Here is a 22485-nt window from a genome sequence, read left to right as displayed (position 1 = left end):
ACTAGATGGCATTTGGTGTGACTCGTCAGTTGAATAACTTATACTAGGTAAGATGAAATCATTGGACCTAGACTTAGTATGATCGACCTTGGATAAGGTATGTTTAGATAATAATGTCATTAATTAGTTTAGAGTTTGGAAATAGTCCTGGTCGGGCGAGAGAACTCCGCGAATTGTTGATTGGATGAGTGGTTATGAGTTTCCATATGTTTCTTACATCATTAGCGGTGTTGTGAATATTTGGAACATGGTTGTTATTTGATATAAAGTTTGTTACTAGTACCGGGTTTAGTAATGGGTAGCTATTATGATGGAAGATATTACTATGAGTGCGTTGGTTATGTGGTATATCGTGTGATTGTTGTGAATACCTAATTTTTGTATTGTTTTAACACCTCCTAAAGTCATTAGTGTTTTGTTGCTTTAATTATTTTCCCCAATTTTTGTGTCTTTGATTGCATATTTTCTATCATAAAAATACCAAAAAATAGTTCTTTCTTTATTTGTGCATTTTAGGAATTAACTAACTATTCAATTGGTGAATTAATCTAGTTAATTGATTATTTGAATAAGTTACTTAATTAATTTATTGATTTGTGTAAATTTAATTTAATAAGTAGGATTAAGAAAGAAATTGAGCCAAATTTGAAAGAGAAAGTGTCCAAAAGTGCAAGATAAGGGGCTACCCTTGAAAGGGTCTGAAACGACGTAGTTTTGCCTCAAAACTACGTCGTTTCATTAAGTGACCCAAGATCAAATCTCACCCATTGATCACCCCTTGATCTAATGATCCATATTTGATCTCTCAAGAGGTATTTAAAGCCTCAAAAATCTGAAAAATTCCCTCATTTCCCCCCACAACTCTTTCTCTCTTCTCTCTCTCTCTTCTCTCCGTCGCCGCCAGAAATCACCCACCGGTGGCGGATTACCTCCAAACACCTCCAAATTAACACCATGTAATCTCCACAACCTTCTCTTCCCATATCTCCAAACCAATTCCTTCAAAAACCCCTCAAACTCCTTGAATTTTAGATCTAGGAAACTTTAGCCGCTACTTTTTGGTCCAAATTCTTGAAGTTCCGGCCAACACCACCCTACAACACATACATGATTGGATAGAGCTCCACGAGACCTATCTTTTCCTACCCATTTCACCCCCAAAATCCCCGTCGCCGCCGCCCCGCTCCTCACTGCTGCCGAGGCTCCACTGCCTCACCACCCAAAATGCCCTGAACCCCCATCTTAGCTATTTTTCGACCCAAAGACACTCGTTTCTTTTGGCGAGATGCTGAAACTCATTTCGTTCTAGCATCTACCCGAAAGAAACGTGCATTTTTTTTGTCCGATTAGTGGTTAGTCGTTGTCCGATCTTTAGTGTATTAGTTATCTCTCATTTCGTTCTAGCATCTAGTCGTTGTCCGATTGTTAACGATGCTCGTTCTGTTTTGAGCATTAGTTTTTGAATTTAGTTGTTTGTTTAGTAATTAGTTTGCACAAATCGAATTCATTCCCATCAAGTTGGTTTGAATACTTAGTTCAATTACGTTTTTAGTCTCGTCTATGCTTTGTCAGTTCATAGTTGTCCAAGTTTGATTTGTGTTGAGCAAGTAGTTTGTTGTTGATGGTTAAAATCTGAAGTTTAGTTTATTTTATCACAAAATAAGGTAATAGTATATTACTTTTACTAGAAGGGTGGCTGAAAGGACATTTTTTTTCCTTGCTTCTGACACAACAAATTTTCAGGCTGTCCTTTCACCTTTGGGACAGACCTTGAACAGTGTTTAGCACACAAAGTCAGTCTTTTGGACATATTTTTGGTGAAACAAAATCTGTCCAAAAATCTGACTTTATTTGCCTATTGAAAGGGCTGTTTTTCTCCTATAAAAAGAGACTCTCTTACACTTAGAATAGAGATCCTTACTCACTGAAAAGGAACACACACTGATCACACATTTGTTGGACAGTCTTTACACCCTAAAAATACAACTTGGAGAGTAAAAAATCAGCAACTAAAGCACCATTTAGTAAGTTGAAATGGTGAGCTTTGTGAGTAAATTTTAGAGTGAAAACTTTTAGAAAAGTATAAGTCTTCTTTAGAGTTGGTTCTGGGTTTCTTCTAAGGTTTTCGGGCTGTTTAAAAATAAAACTGCTGCTGTTTTCTGCCTGTGTTTGATGCTGTTTTTGTTTTCCTGCTGAGCTCAATTTCTTCACTGCTGTATTTATTTTCTGCAATCCAGATATTTTCTTAAACTTTGCAATGCAAATTTTTATATTCAATCAATGAGGATATGGCTCTTTTTCAGCTCTATGGATACGCTTGATGTGCTTTACTGGAATAAATGAATGTTTAGCATGTTATTCATATAGTCATATTTCAGCATGTACATCTGTAATATTTGGTTGATCTTCCATTTTTCTTTACATGTGTAGCTCAAATAACATTATGCTAAGTGTATCTAGTTAAGGAAAAGAAATATCTTTTAGAATTATTATGTAGAGTTTAGTTTCCTTTGCCTTGGTTTTATGTATTTGTGGTTTTGTTATTTTAATTTTTCTCTTAGTGCTAAAAATAACTGATAGTAATACTTTTCTTCTTGGTTAAGTTGAAATGAAGTTGGGAAATAGTATGTGATGAGTGTGCGGGAGAGAAGAGAGAACCAGTGAAAGAATTTCTTAAATATGTTACTTTAATTGAAAAAACTCTTTAACTCACAATCAACACACATTATCTTTTTTGGGTAGAAATGGGGTGTGACAATTGTATCTTGGAATATGGTTATGGCTTGATGCAGCTTGTTTAGACTTATATTGTGTATAGCTGCAAGGTCCGGGTATTATAATGAATTTCGGATCTTGGAGATTAGGTTCTAAGCTTTATGGACTAAGGTTGAAGAAAGGATCTTCAATTAGTTTGTGATGGCGAGCTTATATGGATTGAGGTGATGTGGGTTCACCCGTGAGTATGTGTACGGTAAGTTTATACAGTGATTTGATGGCTTTGAAATGACCCTTGGCATGTTTGAGTGCGAACGTATGTTTAAGCGAGGGAGAATATAACGACCTGACCAATGATTTCGAGTTTTGGCATTTTGTTCGGTAGTTTGAGGTCTTGAACAACTTCATATGATATATTACGGCTTGTTTGCATGGTTGGTTTGGTTCTAGGAAGATTTCAGAATGATTTGGAACACTTAGTTCCTAATTTGGAAGCTTACGTTACAAGTGCTGACCAAGTTTGATTTTGGTGTATTTGACCTCGGATCGGAGTTTTCATGATTTCGTTGGGTTCGAATGATGATTTTGGACTTACGCGTATGTTCGGATTCGAAAGTTCCTATGTTGATTTGACTCTAATTGGCAGAAGTTAGAAGTTTGATGGCTTGGAGAGTTAATAAGTTTGACCTATAGTTGGCTTTGTAGTTATTGATTTCTATTTGGGATTCCAAGCCTTGGAATAGGTTTGTATGATGATGTATGACTTGTGTGTAAAATTTGATGTCATTCGGTGTTGTTTAGACATGTTCGACGTAAGTTTTCAATTTTAAAAATTTGGATTAGTTCATTAAGCTTGAATTAAGGTGCGATTCGTGGTTTTGATGTTATTTTGTATGATTTGAACCTTGAATAGGTCCGTGTTATATTTTGGGCCTGGTTGATGTGATTGGACGGGGTCCCGATGGCCTCAGGTGTGTTTCGGATGGGTTTCACACATTTTTTGTTTGTTTCGGAGATGTTGATTTTCTGATGTTTTGGTGTTCATCGTGATCGTAGATGAAGCATCACGATTGCGGAGTGTGATTTGGGTGGCTGGTGATTTTCCCTTCGCGTTCGCGATGAGGCTATCGTGTTTGTGGAGCTTGGAAGGATGTGGTCATCACGTTCGCATCCTGTGCGTCACGTTTGCGTAGAGGGAGAGTTGGATGGGGGTGCCCAATTGTTGACCTTCATGTTCGCGTGTGGGAGACCGCGTTCGCATAAGCCAGTGAAGGTGTGGGTTTGCGGGTGCCATACCGCATTCGTGAAGGAGGATTTTGGCCAGTGTTTGATTTGTTCTTCGCAATCGCGAAGTAGGTCCCACGATCGCGAAGGGAACTCCTGGGCAGACCTATATAATTTCATTTCGAGGGTTTTAGTTATTTTATCATATTTTGAGATTGGGAGATTGATTTTAGGAAACGTTTGAGGAAAATTTCACGATTTAGATTTGGGTAAGTATTCTTGACTCGGATTTGGTTACTATTCACGATTCCATCCTTATTTTTAGTATTTAATTGATGAATCTAAGTGAGAGAAATTGGAGATTTTAGCAAAACTTTTCCAAAATAAAAAAATGGGGATTTAAACCCTGATTCAGAGTCGGATTTGGATGAAACTTGTATGGATGGACTCGTATTCAAATATGTGTTTGGAATTTGTGAATTTTATAGGGTTCCGAGAGGCGGGTCTGGGTTGATTTTTTAATTTGACTTTTTGATTTTTGTTCAAGATCGAAACTTTATTGTTTAGGGTTGTTTCCTATGGCTTTTATTGATGTTATTAAGTTAGTTTGGCTAGATTCGAGCCATCTAGAGGTTGATTCACGCGGGAAGGGATTTTAGGAGTAATGATTTGGTTTGTTTGAGGTAAGTATCTTTTCTAACCTTGTGTGGGGGAATACCCCTTAGGATTTAGCCTTGATTGCTTATTCGTGTTATGTGTAAAGCGATGTGTACATGAGGTGATGAGCTTCTACACGGGTGCTATGTGTGGTTTGCAACCAGAATAATTCTTAGGCTATTAATATGATTGTATATGAAATATGCTTAAACCACTTTGTGACTACATGATCGTGATCGCTATATTTGACTTAGCCATAGTCATGCTTTTATTTGTTGAGCATCCCTCTACACTTTTATGTTATTGTCATGTCCTTGAGTACCTTGTTGAAAGCTGTGAGCTTATATCTTGATAAAACTTTGGTATTATTATTTTGTGATATTGTGGCATATATGAACATATTATGTGGATTGATTATTATTTTGCGGTGTATAAGGGTGACATTTCGCTGTTGTTGATTGTATGGAGCGATACGAGTGGCTATTGTGATATTGTATGGATGGAGCGATACGGATGACTATTGTGATATTGTATGGGCAGAGCGATACAAGTGGCTATTGTGATATTATTTGGGCAGAGCGATACGAGTGGCTATTATGATATTATTTGGGCAGAGTAATACGTGTGGTTATTGTGATATTATCTGGACAGAGTAATACGGGTGGCTATTGTGATATTGTCAGGGTGGTGCGATACGGTGACTATTGTATTATTGTCAGGGCGGAGTGATATGGATGGCTATTGTGACTTTGTTAGGGCGGAGTGATACGGGTGACTATTGTTGTTGTGATAAAAATGTGGGCACGATGTGCTATTTGGGTGAGTTTCTTTGTGATAACTTGTTGTTGAAACTGAGCCTTTACTTGTATTGAACTGTTATCACTTATTCTGATGAGGTTATTGCTATTGTATTTCTGCTACACTTTTGTTGTTAGTCTTTGATTTATTGCACAAGTTATTTTGACTGGTGAGTATCTCATTACTTGAACCTCGTCATTAATTCACCGAGGTTAGTCTTGATACTTACTGGATACTGACTGTGGTGTACTCATTCTACACTTCTGCATATTTTTGTGCAGATACATGTGTTGGAGGTAGCGTACCCAGGCAGTAAGAGCTTCTTTGCTCGTGAGGATTCAAGGTAGAGCTGCTTTGATCGTCGCAGTCCCTTGGAGTCCTTTCCTTATATTTATGCTGTCAACTCTCTATCCGAACAGTACATTGTTTTGAGATATTTTTATGTATTTATTTAGAGCATGTGACTCTGCACTACCTAGATCTAGGGATATGTTTGTGATTATTGTCGTTTTTGCTTGTATCACCTTTATTTCCGTATTTATGTTAAACTCTGCTATATTCTATCATGTTTTTTGATTTAAATGTTGATAGGTGATCGACTTAATTACCTAATTTTCGAGACTAGGTGTCATCACGACCCTTACGGTGGAATTTGGATCGTGACATATTTAAGCAAAAGTTGCAGATTGCTAATTGCAGATCCCATACAAAGAAATGAACAAAAGTTCATATGATAAAAACAACATTAATCTTGGAACTACATAGCATTTAATTTCTATGGTTGTTGAGGAATTGATCTTCCAAAAGCCTATTTGATTAGCTGATATATTCTAATTTCTAACATATTTGTGACCTTTCGTCTATAGAAATTCACCTTATAGTTATACGGATGTACATTTATAATTAAATGAATGCACCTATACATCCCTATAATTCTGCTGGTTGATGTTCATTCGCACTGAACATCAACCAGCAGAGACTTATGAACTCCAGGACACGGATCACCGCCGAATTTCTTATATGACTGAGCAATAGTGCATTTCGTCTTCCCTAAACAAGCCTGAAAAATTCATATAGTAAAACTTGTGTTATTATTCATTGAAGTAAGGGTAGATAAGTAACTAATGCTTTCTTGATTTTCTAAAGCGATACTTATTTTAGACCAAAATTAATTACGAAAACTATACTTATAAGTATACCTTTTCGACAATGGCTTTAGAGTTGGAGGAGTGGCATAACCCGGCGGCATAATCTTCACAATTACCATAAGGATTTCCAAAGCTTGCAAACAAAATTTTGGAAATATTGCTTCTCGGAGGACAATTAAGGTACACTTTAGGTCTTCTACCAGGGTGCCTTTCACTAAGTTTGTCGGACTTTCTCCAAGAAATTACTGGTGGTGGATTCGAATCCGTGACGTGCGCGCATACCTTTGTGACTGAAATTGCGTCGACAGTGATGTTAACAGTATTGCCCATTTCTTCCTCAAATACAACTAATAGGTTATTTCTAGGTTTGAGAAATGACCTTGGAACATTGTACCTACGTACAAATACACACTTGAACATTATTAATTTATACGGCACTGTCCTCTTGCTCACACGCATAAAATTGAAATTTTGTATATAACTAAGACATTTAACTAAATTAATGTAATAATAACGTACCAAGTTTGTGAAGGAAGACCTGCAGATGTGTGAAATGAGACCCAATATCTGCCGATACTTTGGCCATTAACCCAAGCTTCACCTTTCCCCATGGACCCAAGATTTAGAGCAATTGGACCTTTCCCCTTGGGTGCACTGAAAGTGGACTGAACAATTGCAGTTGACTGAATTATTGGTCGACTAAAATAACAGGCAAATATAAGGTTTACTACAGATAAATATCAGAATTTTAGACTAGGTGATGCAGGACAAGACGAATATTTTTGAAAAAAATAAAGAAATAGATTTAGAGAGAAAAGATCAAATGCTGACTAAGGGGTTACAGACAATGATATCCTAAATCAACCATTACATGAGTACTTATAACCTCCAGTTTATAAAGATTAATCCTAACAATAACGTAATTGATAAACAATAAATTTCTAAAACTTGAGGTAGTAAAAGAGCCTTGTGTAGCGGTAAAAGTTGACAAAGTATGATCAGGACGTGACAGGTTTAAGGCGCAGAAACAACCTCGCAAAAATAATATGTAAAGTTACATACAATAGGTCCGAAGAGCCTACTATACAATTTATATAAAGGATCCATATTCTTACCTTGTACCATGTGAGCTGTTGAGAAGAGTCTAAGCTGCTCCAATTAGCATTCTTCGATCCTTCATATGTGTAAATTTGTAACTTTTCACCTAACAGTCCAACCTTAAAACACCATTTCGAAAAGACGTAAGCTTAACATATAACAATTCTGCTCTCTAAATATATAATTATGCTTAACTTGAAAGTTAAAACCAAAGATTTTCTGTTTTAAAAAATTATTGGATGGGAAAAATTAGCTGGAGCTAGTAGATATTACCTGATAACCCCAGGGGGAAACAGTGAAATTTTTGACCCCTCGGCTGTTTTGAATAATCACTGAACGTACACCGAGAGACCTGCGCTCAAGAAATGCTCCTGAATCCTGCATATTAAAAGAATAGTAGTATATCTAAGAACTGCAATTAGAAAAAATAAGTTCTTAAGCAATAGTTAATACTAATTAACAACACACAATTGTAAGAAAGTTAAACTGTAATTGACAATGTATTCAGGTATAGAGAGTGATCTTTATACTTAATCTTAATCCAGGAAAACTTAAAGAAAAAATAAAAAATGCAGGATTAAGTACAAACCGGTAAGCCAACCGTTGCACTCAGTAATGAGATTTGGTTTGTCCCTTTATTTAGAGCAACCGTGCTTTCTAGTGTAAATGATGTATTTCTAAATTGTCCATGAGCAGACCCTACAAAAAGAGGAGACAACAAAAAAATTAAAATTATGAATGATTTCATCCAATTGTACTTTGCTAGTTAATAAATTTATCCTTAAATGGAATGCACTAAGCGAAACAATCAACCTATTGATATTAGAAGATTCAATGGATTGACGATTCTCTTCATACCCATAAAGTGAACCCTATTTAGGTCGTTATATCTTAGATAAGTAAACACCAACTTCATTATTATGCTGCAAATTAACAGAACAGCTCACCCACAAGAGCTCCATTCACAAAAGCATGTAAAACATGGCCTAAGGACTTCACACTTAGTCTAGCCTGATGCTCCTGGGAATCCTGCTCGAAACTAACACATAAATTTTGGCATATGTTAGAAGATAAATACTAGTAACAAATTAGAAGAGTTTGGTTGCAGTTCTCGTTATGTATATGCATTACAATTTTTCGTTAATTTGGTATTAAAAGCAGTCCAGTTTCTGTAAGTTATGTGACATACTACGGAGTGTTTGGAGTTTAATTACCTGGCAGTATACCAAAGATAATCGGAGGCATCTTTTGTAGTATTTGTTTGCTCCAGTAATGTTTGTGATCTCAGTGCGGTTGCATCAAATTGCGGAATAACCTCTTGGAATTGTTCCCATTTCTCAGCTGAATTAAACTTGACCACTGGCCTCGAAGTTCTTGTGTTAAATTGAGTACTCACCTATATATCACACATGAATATGTACATGCCATGATTTACTAGTACAGAACAGAACATTTCTTAAGTGTTCAGTTAAACACCACTATAATTAAAATGAAACAAGTAGAAAGGATCCGATGTTGAAAAATGAACATATATACCTTGGCTGTATTGAAGGCCACAACCTTGCAATCAGGTAAGATGCTTATAGATTTTGGAGGTAATTGATATGTCAAATTTTGGAATCGCACTGTTGCACTTGTTCTACTATCTGTGTTGACCAGGAATGCTGCGCAAGCTCCTGAATCTCCACTGAATACATATGCCTGCAAGTTTGAGCATTGCCAATTATTAAGTGTTGGTACAGTTTGCCATTGAGTATTAGATTCATGGCTCTGTAAATTCTTGTAAAATAGCCTCTTGTGCCTATACCTCCTGTAGTTGACCAAAAGATAGCAAGGTGGGAAAACTAGAAAGTATGGCTTCCGAGCATAACTTCACTGCTGCATGTAATTCTTTCAGATGACCCCATTTTGGTTCTCTAATTAAACCTGATTGACCGTGTAAATTAAAGTAAATCTCTATGATGTACATTAATATTAATATGTAACCTGATAAAAATGATTTACTTACCTGTTATCACATGTTAAAATTCACTTATAGTGTAAAGGTTGTTACTAGTATAACTTGAATCCAAAAAGATGGATGTTAGGATAACTTACCATACTCATCAAGTGGAGCTTGATCATAATAACTTGTTATCATAAATTCTGCAGCAGTCCTGCCAAAATTGGTTCCTCCATGATACTGATAGTGAAGCCAATAAAGATTTGAGAGTCCAATGAAATATTAGCTCTATTTTTAGTTACTAAAATTATAGGTCACTAGGCATTTCAGGAGTATCTTCCCACTATAAAAAAAAAGGTAGTAAAACCTAATTTCCCTCTAAAATAGACGAAAATATAAATAAAATAAGATAAGATGGAATACTTAATTTGTTGAATTTACCATGTAATAGTTTATGTACGTTCCATTCTTCCTTGCGATGAACAGAGCAACTTGAAAGGCAATGTCTTGTGCTGATCTAAGTGTTACATTCTGACCATACACTTGGTAGCTACAAATAAAAATATAAAATAAGAAACTTAATTAATTTCAGCAAGTGTTAGTTATGACTTATGAATAAAAATTCTGAAAGCAGAGTCCTTATTTTGTAGAGTTGGATAATGAAGTCTCACAAGCTTGTCCAGTTCTCTGTCCAGAGTGACGGCTTATTTGGTGAATTTGGCCCTTTAAATGTTTCTCCACATTTCATTCCATTGCATGTGTTAATCTGTAGAGAACATGGTTAATTTTAGTGCTCCAAACACGTGAACCAATTCTAGGAATGAAATTAATGTAGCAAAAATATGCCATTACTATCTAAAACATCTTTTCCTGATTTAATAACAGTATAGTAGTACAGCTTGATAAGAAAGAGTGAAGAAAGTGTTGAGGTTTTTGTTATTTAAGATGAAATAGTCTTAAAATGAGGGTGAATGGGAAATGGAGGAAAAATAAAATTTTTGAGTAAAATTTTAAGTTTCCCCCTCTTGACAATGAGACATTGTCCCATATTGGAAGAGGAAAAGATTTTTGGCGGGTATATATATAATTGCTCTTCTTGTAGCTCTTAAAGAGTTAAGAAGAAAGCAAGCCTCGCGCCGTCGTCGTCGTCGCTCGCTCGGCTTCGGCTTCGGTCAAATGATTGATTGATTAATTTTTTGGACCAAATTTATTTGTTAATAGTAAATATTAACGTAAGATTATCCGCATTTATAACGGATATGTTCCAATCCGTGTATTGACCACCAGCTGCAATAGCAGCCGCCCACAAACAAGCTAGTGCATGCTCCACCATGGAGGGTGGAGGGTCGTTCATCTTCAAAGCTGACTGCTATAAATATGTGCAGCAGCTGTTGAAGAAAAACACACCAAACTGAAAACGCTCAACTTTGGCTATACATTGCACTCCTTCCTCTTAGCATTTCCATATGATTTTCTGAGTTTCTACTCCTTTGTTCTGCATTATTTTAACTTCAAATAAAGCAACTGTAAGTGTGATTTGCTACCAAACTTTGTGTTCGCTGAAACACTGGGGTTTGAAGTACCGCTACACCAGTGTGTGATTCGTTCTATCCTGGGAGGAAATAATCCATAACCCTGGGTACTAGGAGGGGATTAAATTCCTTAAGGAAACACTGTGAATTCAGTGGGCTCGAATTAATTACTGTTTCATTACGATAACTTATATTTCCCAGAATTATTATTTACAAATACAGCAATATTGGCGGGACTAACAATCTTAAGGAATTTAATATTTATTTCTGTATTTGTGTTATTCTTATTATTCTGCAAACTAAAACCTTTGTGATTTTGTGTACTCCCGTTTTGGAGAGTAAAGCCTTCGTGGCGTTTTGTTGGAGATTAAAATTTACGTGATTTTTACTCCAGTTTGAAAACGTTTATTAAACGTTTGTTTGTGTCATTCTTTTACAGAAAAAATGACGACTGAAAGCGAAAACCAAGCTGTTCCGACGGTGACTGCCAACGCATCGACAAGCCAAACACCGGCATTGGCACCGGCAGAAAAACCCGAAAAAATTTTTGGGATTGATTTCAAGCGCTGGCAGCAGAAGATGTTCTTCTACTTAACTACGTTATGTCTACAGAAGTTCATCAAGGAAGATGTTCCTGATCTGCCAGATAAAACTTCAGAGAATGAACGCTTTGTCGTGATTGAAGCGTGGAAGCATTCTGATTTTTTATGCAAGAATTATATTCTTAGCGGACTGGAAGATAATCTGTATAATGTATACAGTGGCATGGAGACGTCAAAAGAATTGTGGAATGCGCTTGAGAAGAAATATAAAACTGAAGATGTAGGGATGAAGAAATTCGTTGCCGTAAAATTTTTGGACTACAAAATGGTAGATAGCAAGTCTGTTATTATCCAAGTCCAGGAATTGCAAGTGATTATTCATGATCTACTTGTTGAAGGTCTTGTCATCAATGAAGCATTCTAAGTAGCAGCAATGATTGAGAAGTTGTCTCCGTTGTGGAAGGACTTCAAAAATTATTTTAAACACAAACGAAAGGAAATGTCCCTTGAAGATCTCATTGTTCGGTTGAGAATCGAAGAGGACAATAAAGCTGCTGAAAAGAGAGGCCGTGAAAATTCAACAATAATGGGAGCAAATATTGTTGAAGATAACAAAAAGAGGAAGAAGGCTTCTGTTCTAAAATACAACCCAAGAAAGAAGCGGTTCAGTGGAAACTGCTACAACTGTGGGAAAATCGGACACAAATCTACGGAGTGTCGTGCTCCGAAGAAAGACAAGAAAAGGGGTCAAGCAAACATGGTAGTAAAGCATGATGATGTTGATAACTTGTGTGCCATACTTTCTGAATGTAACTTGGTGGGAAATCCTAAACAGTAGTGGTTTGATTCTGGAGCCACTCGCCATGTTTGTGCAGTTAGAGAAGCTTTTGCTACTTATGCTCCTGCTGGACCCGGAGAGACAGTTTATATGGGAAATGCTTCAACAGCAAAAGTTGAAAGATATGGGAAGATATTTCTGAAAATGACTTCTGGCAAGGTTATGACTTTGAACAATGCCCTTCATGTTCCCAAAATGAGAAAGAATTTAGTCTCTACTGGACTTCTTGTTAAGCACGGTTTTAAGTGTATTTTTGTATCCGACAAGGTTGTCATAAGTAAGAATGAAAGATTTGTAGGAAAAGGTTACCTCACCGAGGGCCTTTTCAATCTGAATGTAATGGTTGTGGAAAACAATAATAATATTTCAGCTTCTTCTTACTTACTTGAGTCAAATGATTTATGGCATGTACGTTTGGGTCATGTCAATTATAAAACCTTGCGAAAAATAATTAACTTGGAAGTACTGCCAAGTTTGAATGCGAAAAATCAAAATGTCAAACATGTGTGGAATATAAGTATGTTAAACATCCTTATAAGTCAGTTGAAAGGAATTCAAATCCTTTAGACTTAATTCACACAGATATGTGTGATATGAAGTCAATACCATCTCGCGGTGAAAAGAAGTATTTCATAACTTTTATTGACGATGGTACTCGATATTGCTATGTTTACTTACTGAATAGTAAAGATGAAGCAATAGACGCATTCAGGCAATACAAAAATAAAGTTGAAACGCAACTTAACAAGAAAGTAAAAATGATAAGAAGTGATAGGGATGGTGAATATGAATCTCCTTTTGAAGAAATATGTTTAGAATATGGAATTATTCATCAAACAACAGCCCCTTACACGCCCCAATCTAATGAGATTGCGGAAAGAAAGAATCGCACATTAAAGGAGATGATGAACGCGTTGTTGATAAGTTCTGGTTTGCCACAGAACTTGTGGGGGAAGCCATTCTTACGGCTAATCGAATATTAAATCGAGTGCCCCATAGCAAAACACAATCCATTCCATATGAAAAATGGAAAGGAAGGAAGCCCAACTTGAATTATTTTAAAGTGTGGGGGTGTGTGGCAAAAGTGCGAGTTCCTAAACCCAAAAGGGTAAAGATAGGACCGAAAACCGTTGATTGTGTTTTCATATGATATGCGACAAATAGTAAAGCATATCGATTTCTGGTTCATAAATCAGAAAATCCCGACATTCATAATAATACGGTTATAGAATCAGATAATGCTGAGTTCTTTGAAAATATATATCCGTATAAAAAGGAATGTAAGTCGTTTGGTGAAGGATCTAAACGACCTCGGGAAGAAACAAAAGAAAGTACATGTAATCAGGAGGATCCAAAACGTAGTAAACGTCAAAGAACTTCTACTTCATTTGGACCAGATTTTATGACTTTTTTATTGGAGAATGAGACTCAAACATTTAAAGAAGCTATGACTTCTTCCGAATCATTATTTTGGAAAGAGGCAGTCAATAGTGAAATAGAATCCATATTGAACAACCATACATGGGAATTGGTTGATCTTCCTCTTGGAAATAAACCTTTGGGTTCTAAATGGATTTTTAAGAGAAAAATTAAAGATGATGGCACTATTGATAAATTCAAGGCAAGACTCGTAGTCAAAGGGTATAGACAACGAGAAGGTCTAGACTACTTTGATACATACTCTCCAGTTACAAGAATTACGCCCATACGGATGTTAGTAGCATTAGCTGCAGTGTATGGTCTTGAAATTCATCAAATGGATGTTAAGACGGCCTTCTTAAATGGAGAGTTGGAGGAAGAAATTTACATGGAACAACCTGAAGGGTTTGTGGTTTCAGGTAAAGAAAAGAAGGTATGTAGACTTGTTAAGTCTCTTTACGGACTAAAACAAGCACCCAAACAATGGCATGCGAAATTTGACCAAACAATGTTGTCAAATGATTTTAAGATAAATGAATGTGATAAATGTGTGTACATTAAAAATGTTCCAAATCACATAGTCATTGTTTGCCTATATGTGGATGATATGCTGATAATGAGTAATGACATTGCCAACATAAATGCTACTAAGCGTATGCTCAATAGCAAGTTTGATATGAAAGACTTGGGAGTTGCTGATTTAATTCTGGGAATTAAGATCCATAAGACTCCTCAAGGTCTGGCATTGTCACAATCTCATTATATTAAGATAGTACTTGAAAAATTCAAGCACTTGAGCTTTAAAGTTGCAAAGACTCCAATTGACGTGAATCTTGCATTAGCAAATAATAAAGGCCAAAGCATATCACAATTGGATTATGCTCGTGTGTTGGGATGTTTAATGTATATCATGAATTGTACACGACCAGATATAGCTTGTGCTATAAGTAAACTGAGTCGATATACGAGCAATCCAGGCCAATCTCAATTGATAGCAATGAAACGAGTTTTGGGATATTTAGAACATACCCAGAACTTTGACTTGCACTACAGTAAATTTCATGCGGTGATTGAGGGATACTGTGATGCAAATTGGATCACCGGTTCAACTGATTCTAAGTCCACGAGTAGATATGTATTCACTATTGGTGAAGGAGCGGTATCTTGGAAGTCGTCCAAACAAACATGTATTGCCCGCTCTACAATGGAGGCTGAATTCATAGCCTTAGATAAAGCCGGTGAAGAAATTGAATGGCTCCAGAATTTCTTGAAAGACATTCCATTTTGGACCAAACCGTTGGCACCAATATGCATACATTGTGATAGTCAAGCGAAAATTGGAAGGGTTGGGAGCGTTATGTATAACGGTAAATCTCGTCATATACGACGAAGACATAAAACCGTTAGGCAATTACTCTCTAGAGGAATTATCACGATTGACTATGTAAAGTCAAGTAATAATATGTCGGATCCACTTACAAAAGGCCTAACTAGAGAGGTAGTTGAGAAATCATCAAGGGGAATGGGGCTATGGCCGAGAACAAGTCATTGTGGCGGTAACTCTACCTAGAAGACTGGAGATCCCAAGATCTAGGTTCAAGGAGATCAAACAAAGTCATTAATGACGGTTCAACATTGTCAAATAAAATTTTAGTCCGTTCTCGTGATGAGACAATGTTCAGTACCAAGGATAAAGCATTAAGGCTTTTTAATAATTTCTAAATTTGATACGGGGTATATCAAATAGTATATCTACAAGATGACACGTTTAGGAATCACCTATGTAAGTGTGAAGTGTTAGCCGCTTCAAGGAGAACTTTGTAAGGCCAGTTCTCTACGCACTTATAAAATCAGACGGTGTTCATGGCTGAAACGAACACAACAATGAGAGCCAAAGATGGTTAAGGGTCGGTTGTGTGACTTATGGTTGTCTAGGTATACACCAAAGTTCGACGGTTCAAAGATATCAAATCTACCGATTGACCGAGTATATCCGACATAAGTTCACTACGGAAAGTTCAAAGGGAAACCTACTTATCCAGATGCGATTAATCCTTGCTTGCAAACCACACAGTTTTTCCATGCATACTTCCGTGATATAGCCATTCCCCATTCATGTGGGGGATTGTTGAGGTTTTTATTATTTAAAATGAAATAGTCTTAAAATGAGGGTGAATGGAAAATGGAGGAAAAATAAAATTTTTGAGTAAAATTTTAAGTTTCTCCCTCTTGACAATGAGACATTGTCCCATATTGGAAGAGAAATTTTTTTTTTGGTGGGTATATATATAATTGCTCTTCTTGTAGCTCTTAAAGAGTTAAGAAGAAAGCAAGCCTCGCGCCGTCGTCGTCGCTCGCTCGGCTCGGCTTCGGCTTCGGCTTCGGCTTCGGCTTCGAATTTGGTCAAATGATCGATTGATTGATTAATTTTTTGGACCAAATTTATTTGATAATAGTAAATATTAACGTAAGATTATCCACATTTGTAACGGATATGTTCCAATTCGTGTATTGACCACCAGCTGCAATAGCAGCTGCCTGATGCTCTTCCCACCATGGCCAAGTACTTGCTCCACAAACAAGCTAGTGCATGCTCCACCATGGAGGGTGGAGGGTCGTTCATCTTCAAAGCTGACTACTATAAATATGTGCAGCAGCTGTTGAAGAAAAACACACCAAACTGAAAACGATCAATTTTGGCTATACATTGCACTCCTTCCTCTCAGTATTTCCATTCGATTTTCTGAGTTTCTACTCCTTTGTTCTGCATTGTTTTAACTTCAAACAAAGTAACTGTAAGTGTGATTTGCTACCGAACTTTGTGTTCGCTGAAACACTGGGGTTTGAAGTACCGCTACACCAGTGTGTGATTCGTTCTATCCTTGGAGGAAATAATCCATAACCTTGAGTACTAGGAGTGGATTAAATTCCTTAAGGAAACACTGTAAATTCAGTGGGCTCGAATTAATTACTGTTTCATTACGATAACTTATATTTCCCAGAATTATTATTTACAAATACAGCAATATTGGCGGGACTAACAGAAAGATCACAGACAGGGTAACGGCTAAGAATATAACTAAAATATGAGTTTAACTTCCATGTACTTTTTATTTTTAAAGAGTATAATATACACCAAGAGTTCTTCACGCTATCAAGTTACCCCAAAGGATATAATTATTTTTACACTGACAATGCATATAACTTAAATAAGAAATTTTCATTATATATCAGGTCACATAAAGCAAATTACATGTACTATGAAAAATAAAGTAATTTATATGCGTTAAAATATATTGATGATTTGTAGTATTTATACTTACAATAGGATCAGGAGCATCATCTTGTTTACACATGACCCATGGCACACCAGTCTGAAGTTCCACAGCCATCTTTACTGCCCAACGAACATAAGGGGGCCCCTCTTCTCTGAATGCTTTTTCTATATTCTGATATTCGTTCTCAATCTACACAGTTTAATTAAGCGCATCTCCATCATTGTAAAAAGAAATAAGCAAATTGAAATAAAAGAAAGATTAAGACCACCTTACTTAGAAGAAATTTAAAGGTTGAAACCAGTTTACAGGCACAAAAGGAGTTCCGTAGATATATTTGGAATTGACAAAGAAATATACCAAATTTGATGAAATTTAAAAGATAAAAAATCACTTTAACTGAAGCATGCAAGAAATTATCAATTGTGTACCAACAAAAATTAAAAATATTAGAAGTGTACCATGTATAAAGATTTTAAAATTATTATATATGGTATCCAACCTGTGATAATATGATTGGACCTCCTTGTGAGGCATATAACCCTTCCGACTTCATCAAGTTCACTATTTTTGTGGTAAAGTTTTGCATGTATAACTGTCATGTAAAAGAGAATATAATTAAATTAATGTTCCTACCAATTCAAACAATATATCAAAGTGGTCTAATTGAGAATTCAACGGATAAAATTATTATTCTGCATTTTAGAGGTGTAAAGATATATTCGATACAAATCAAAAGTTTTATCCGAAGAAAAATGGATTATTACCTTAAACGGTTCATTGTCAGATCGATAAACAATGCCAGGGACATCATGTAACCAAAACGGGAAACCCCTGTAAAATTCAACAAGGGATAACTAAAAAACCCTTTGTGGTGAAAAAGAAATTATAGTCAAATTTAAATATTACTCCTATTTATATTTTTACCCATAAGTCCATTCACCCTCAATATAGGGCCCAATACGAAGGCAACAGTATAGACCTTGTGCTTGAATTTCCTTGATGAATGCTACTATGTCACGTCTTCCACTAAAATCATACTGACATCACATTGAAAATAAGAAATCAGTATACGAGAAAAACTCTACTCTGAATTCAAGGGAATTTTTGGTATATGACGAAATAAGTACGCTATATTATTTTCAGTTTAGGAATATAAGTAAACTTCATTTGAGAAGGAAAAAAAAAAGCACTAAAATTTGGGAGATAGAGACTAGAGAGTGTGTATTCAATAAAATACCTGTCCAGGACGAGGCTCATGAAGATTCCAAAAAACATAGGTCTCAATCACATCTATTCCACCTTGTTTTGCTTTTGATATTAGAGATGGCCACATCTATCATAAAGAACAAGCAAAAATAGAGTCATCATTTTGCAAGTTCACGCGGGAGCAAGTAATATGAACGCCATACAAATTGAAAGTTCATGTGGGAGCAAGTAATATGAAGTTAAAAGCAAAAATAGTCCTCATACAATATAATGAGGAAAATCATTATTTCCCTTCTAATCATGAAAGATATGTATTTAGATAATAACTTTCATCGTATGATATACACATTAGTTACCCTTCTTTCAAAATTGCATCATATAAAGTTAAATCCAAAAATGACTCAAGCAGGAGATTTTAAAATGAGGGTCATTGCTTAAACGAAGCTATTGAAAATAGGTGAACAAAGTCACTTTTCTTTCTTTTATTTTATAAAAATTATTTATTTTTTATTGTTTCACTCAAAAGTCACTCAATCCGAAAAGTAATAACCAGTTATTTCAAATTTTTATATAAAAGAAAAAAAATGACGATGTTCACCTATATTCAATAATTTAATAACCATTTGTAATAAACTTTCAAAAACGGGCTAATTAAAGATCGTTAGCTCGTGGATGGTTGTTGGACAATTCTTTTTCTTTGGATTCTTTTCATAAAAGTGGCAAATCCAGCAACCAAACAAACAAAAGAGGAAAAGGAAATAACAATATTGACGGCGATAGTTATAACTTATTATATACATGAAAATCTTGTTAGGAAAAATTATGGTTGTTAGTAGGGAAAGGGACAATTATATCATCCTACGTTTGGCTTTTTGCATTGACAAAGTTCTTTGATATTCGTGCTTTTCCTTCAGACCTTTCTCTACTAATCTTTTAGCCATCTTGATTTCTATATATTTTTAGAAGTACACTTCAAATAATTAGTTTCTAAATGTAAGTTACACTCTGAAAGATCAAATAGTTGATGTTACATTTTAGATTGAAATTACTAATTCGTTCCATCCTGGTATTCTAAATTAATGGTGTTATTGGTTAATTTAAGAGACTAGGTAATAATTAAATCTATTTAAACTTACAAATTTTTCTTTAAATCCTTTTTAATTTAATTGTTTTCTCTACTTATAAGATGTTAAATAATAAAACCATTTGACAAGTTCTAGAATACGATGTCCTTTAATGTTTTCCTTGGAGATATCTCCAAAGCCTTTGAAATTCAAATGTCGCAACCAAAGTTTCAAAAATATAGATTCTTTAATAGTAATCGGTTGAGTCTCTTTCAAAGAATCCCTATGATATTTACTATCACATTGACAAATGAATTCTTCCAAGAATCTAAAGATCTCTTAGAAGAAATATAAAAGGACCTTTACACACACACGAAATGCTAGCGAGTTCTACCTTATCCCTTTTTTTACGCTTTTACACATATTATCCTTTTTTCTATTATCAATCCAATGCCATAGTTAATGAGTTTAAGTTCTACGAGTTTTTGGGCACGCGTGTCGCGCGTGTACTCTTTATTAATAAGTACATAATATTTAAAATTCACATAAAAAAATATGTTTGAGTTATCAAATAAAACTTAATAATAACATACAAAATTTTTAAATGATGAATAATGATCTCGTTTGGCTAACTTACTTGACAACGGAAGAAGTAATAGAAAAATTGCATGCCAAAACAATGAATTTAAAAGTACACATAAAATTTTAAATTTTTGAATTTTAACTTGTGATTTTTATATTAATTGATAGAAAAGGTCAAAATGAAATATGAACTATTTTGTAGAGCATCATAACATGCCCAATATTTATTGAACAAAAAAGAGCATATTTAATAAAATAAATGCATACTAAAGTATTCAAATAAAATCCACTATTATTTTCAAAACTCGAATGATAATATTTATCATAAGAAATCCATCTTGAGGACATACTCCCACAAGCTAAAGGGACACACTTAATTAACAACTACGCTCTTCTTCCAGGGTATATGGTTTATTAAGCCTTCTGAATTCTTTTGCTTGAGGCAGTAGTATGATTATGATCTTTTAGTTGGGAGATCTAATTTTGGCCTCCTGACATGGACACTATTATTATTATCATTATTATTATTATTATTTTTAATTTTTTTTTACGTATGCTCTCTCATCATTCTTGTTTTGGCCTTTTGCTTCTGCTCTCTTTGTCCCCAACAATTTCTTTTTAATTCCATGCAAATCTTTATTTTCGACTTGGGTATGATATACATGATGTTCTGAATAAGATATTTGCTATGTTTTGATGTGAGTACTGATATGTATCTACAATGGCTTATATTAACCCCAAGAACATAATGAGATAATTATAGCAGTGTCTTTTTATTTGCACTATAATTTAGATTCACTTAACATGTTGTTCTAATCCATGTTGATGTTATGAGTTAAACGTCTAATAATGATAGGTAGTAGAAGAGGTTAATTCCATTATTTTATGATTCTTGATAGTGTTATATTTATTATGAAGTAGTTTTACAATTTTGTATATCAATATTTTAGAAGTAATGTTCAATTGAAGGGCAAAATAGCTTTAGCTTTATATGGTCATTTTTATCTTTTAATTTTGACTTAGGGTATTCACATTTATAGTATAGTATGATGTATTGTTTGCGTATAAATTTTTTACACCATCAAGTCAAGTTAATTAATTAGTTACAGCAATAGGTAAATCTTCGTAGCAAGCCTGATATGGTGACTTAAAAATTCGAGTAATAACCTGCCAATTAAATTGATCTAATGGTCTAATTTCTTTTACACTGTTAGTCCTATAACTTAAACTAAATGCATGTAGAACTTTGAAACCTCTATCTTAGATTGGAGTTACGATTTTTTGTCATTAAGAGCCAACAAAATTAGATGAGTACTTAACTTCTTTTATTGAAAAATAATGATTAGTATCATGAATATCAGCAACAATGTATGGAAATCATATGTGATACATATATCAAAAATAAAAAATTCAACAAAAACTACTAATATGAGAAGTGAAAAACAGACATGAGAGTATTCTCTCTCTCTCTCTCTCTCACAGAGTGCACCCATATTCCTACAACCGTTATATTGCAAACACATAAATATGCCCTAAATGTACAGAAACAGAAGTATACGCACATCTTAATATCATAGCAACAAATTTAAGTTTATGAGTTCTGCTATTAACTCATATATCATTTTAATAATTGGGTTCGGTTTATCGTAATAATCAACCCCCATTCCACCCCTGCTTAATATGCATGTGGGTATATATTGATAAATGCACATGAGCTCGTAATATGACGAAAATTGAAAGAGAGAGAGAGATGGACATACATCGGGGGTGCTTCGAGGATAATGAATAGAACCAGAAAACAACATCTTCCTTTGCCCATCTATTATTAACGATCTTCCGTCATAACTCACACTTGCTCCGCCGGCAGCCACCGCTCCCGCCATCACCAACACCGTCGCTGCCAACCAATTCCGCCATAGCCACCGCATTCTCATCGCGCGCTTATTTTCCACCATGCAATATGATAAACACACACACAAATTAAAGTCTCTCTCTCTCTCTAAAGTCTAACCCAAAGAAAAAAAGAATTTATTGTGTAAAAAAATTACTCCACTAGTTATTCTTGGAAGCAAAGACTGATATTGAACAAAGAAATGGAGAGGTAGATTTTATTGAGAAGGCAAGATAGGAGGAAGATGTTCTTACTAAGTAAATGATGCAAGATATCTTGTCTTCAAGTATGACATAATTATAAACGGTGACCTGTCTGTTAGTAGTTTATATCTCTTAAAAAGGAAATTATTTGTAATTTTTGTGAAAAAATAAACTAAGTGATACTCTTTCCATTTCGATCGTGCCATAATATATAAAAATGTATTATTTTTTAAAATTAACGTAAATTATAAATGAACTAGTAAGTATATATGTTGTGATTATAATAAGAACTTAATTTTTTTTAAAGATATTAAGCGGAGAAAAATTTAAGGGGAGGAGAAGAAGGAG

The 22485-nt window shown here is 35.0% G+C and overlaps 1 protein-coding gene across 2 annotated transcripts; it reads right to left on the bottom strand.

Annotated features, from left to right (window-relative positions):
- Window positions 1-6109: 6109 nt before the first annotated feature.
- Window positions 6110-22269, bottom strand: LOC104111952 (beta-galactosidase 16-like). 2 transcript variants are annotated; one of them, XM_070199908.1, is made up of 19 exons: window positions 21804-22257; window positions 18429-18524; window positions 18116-18228; window positions 17956-18022; window positions 17691-17783; window positions 17237-17380; window positions 10254-10348; window positions 10024-10132; window positions 9738-9822; window positions 9448-9566; window positions 9177-9341; window positions 8855-9036; window positions 8588-8679; window positions 8230-8339; window positions 7914-8018; window positions 7658-7759; window positions 7062-7207; window positions 6594-6936; window positions 6110-6454 (listed from the first exon to the last, which is right to left on the bottom strand). In XM_070199908.1, the coding sequence occupies exons 1-19, from the start codon at window positions 21996-21998 to the stop codon at window positions 6344-6346; spliced, it is 2472 nt and encodes an 823-aa protein (XP_070056009.1). In that variant the 5' UTR covers window positions 21999-22257; the 3' UTR covers window positions 6110-6343. The 2 variants fall into 2 exon arrangements, with proteins under 2 accessions (XP_070056009.1, XP_070056010.1); XM_070199909.1 differs by lacking the exon at window positions 6110-6454 and having other exon boundaries at window positions 6637-6832; window positions 21804-22269.
- Between the last annotated feature and the right edge of the window lie 216 nt (window positions 22270-22485).

Source organism: Nicotiana tomentosiformis, chromosome 4, assembly GCF_000390325.3.
Source record: "Nicotiana tomentosiformis chromosome 4, ASM39032v3, whole genome shotgun sequence".
NCBI lineage: Eukaryota > Viridiplantae > Streptophyta > Magnoliopsida > Solanales > Solanaceae > Nicotiana > Nicotiana tomentosiformis.
The sequence above is the reverse complement of the archived record's forward strand: the minus strand, read 5'-3'. Positions and strand labels throughout refer to the sequence as shown.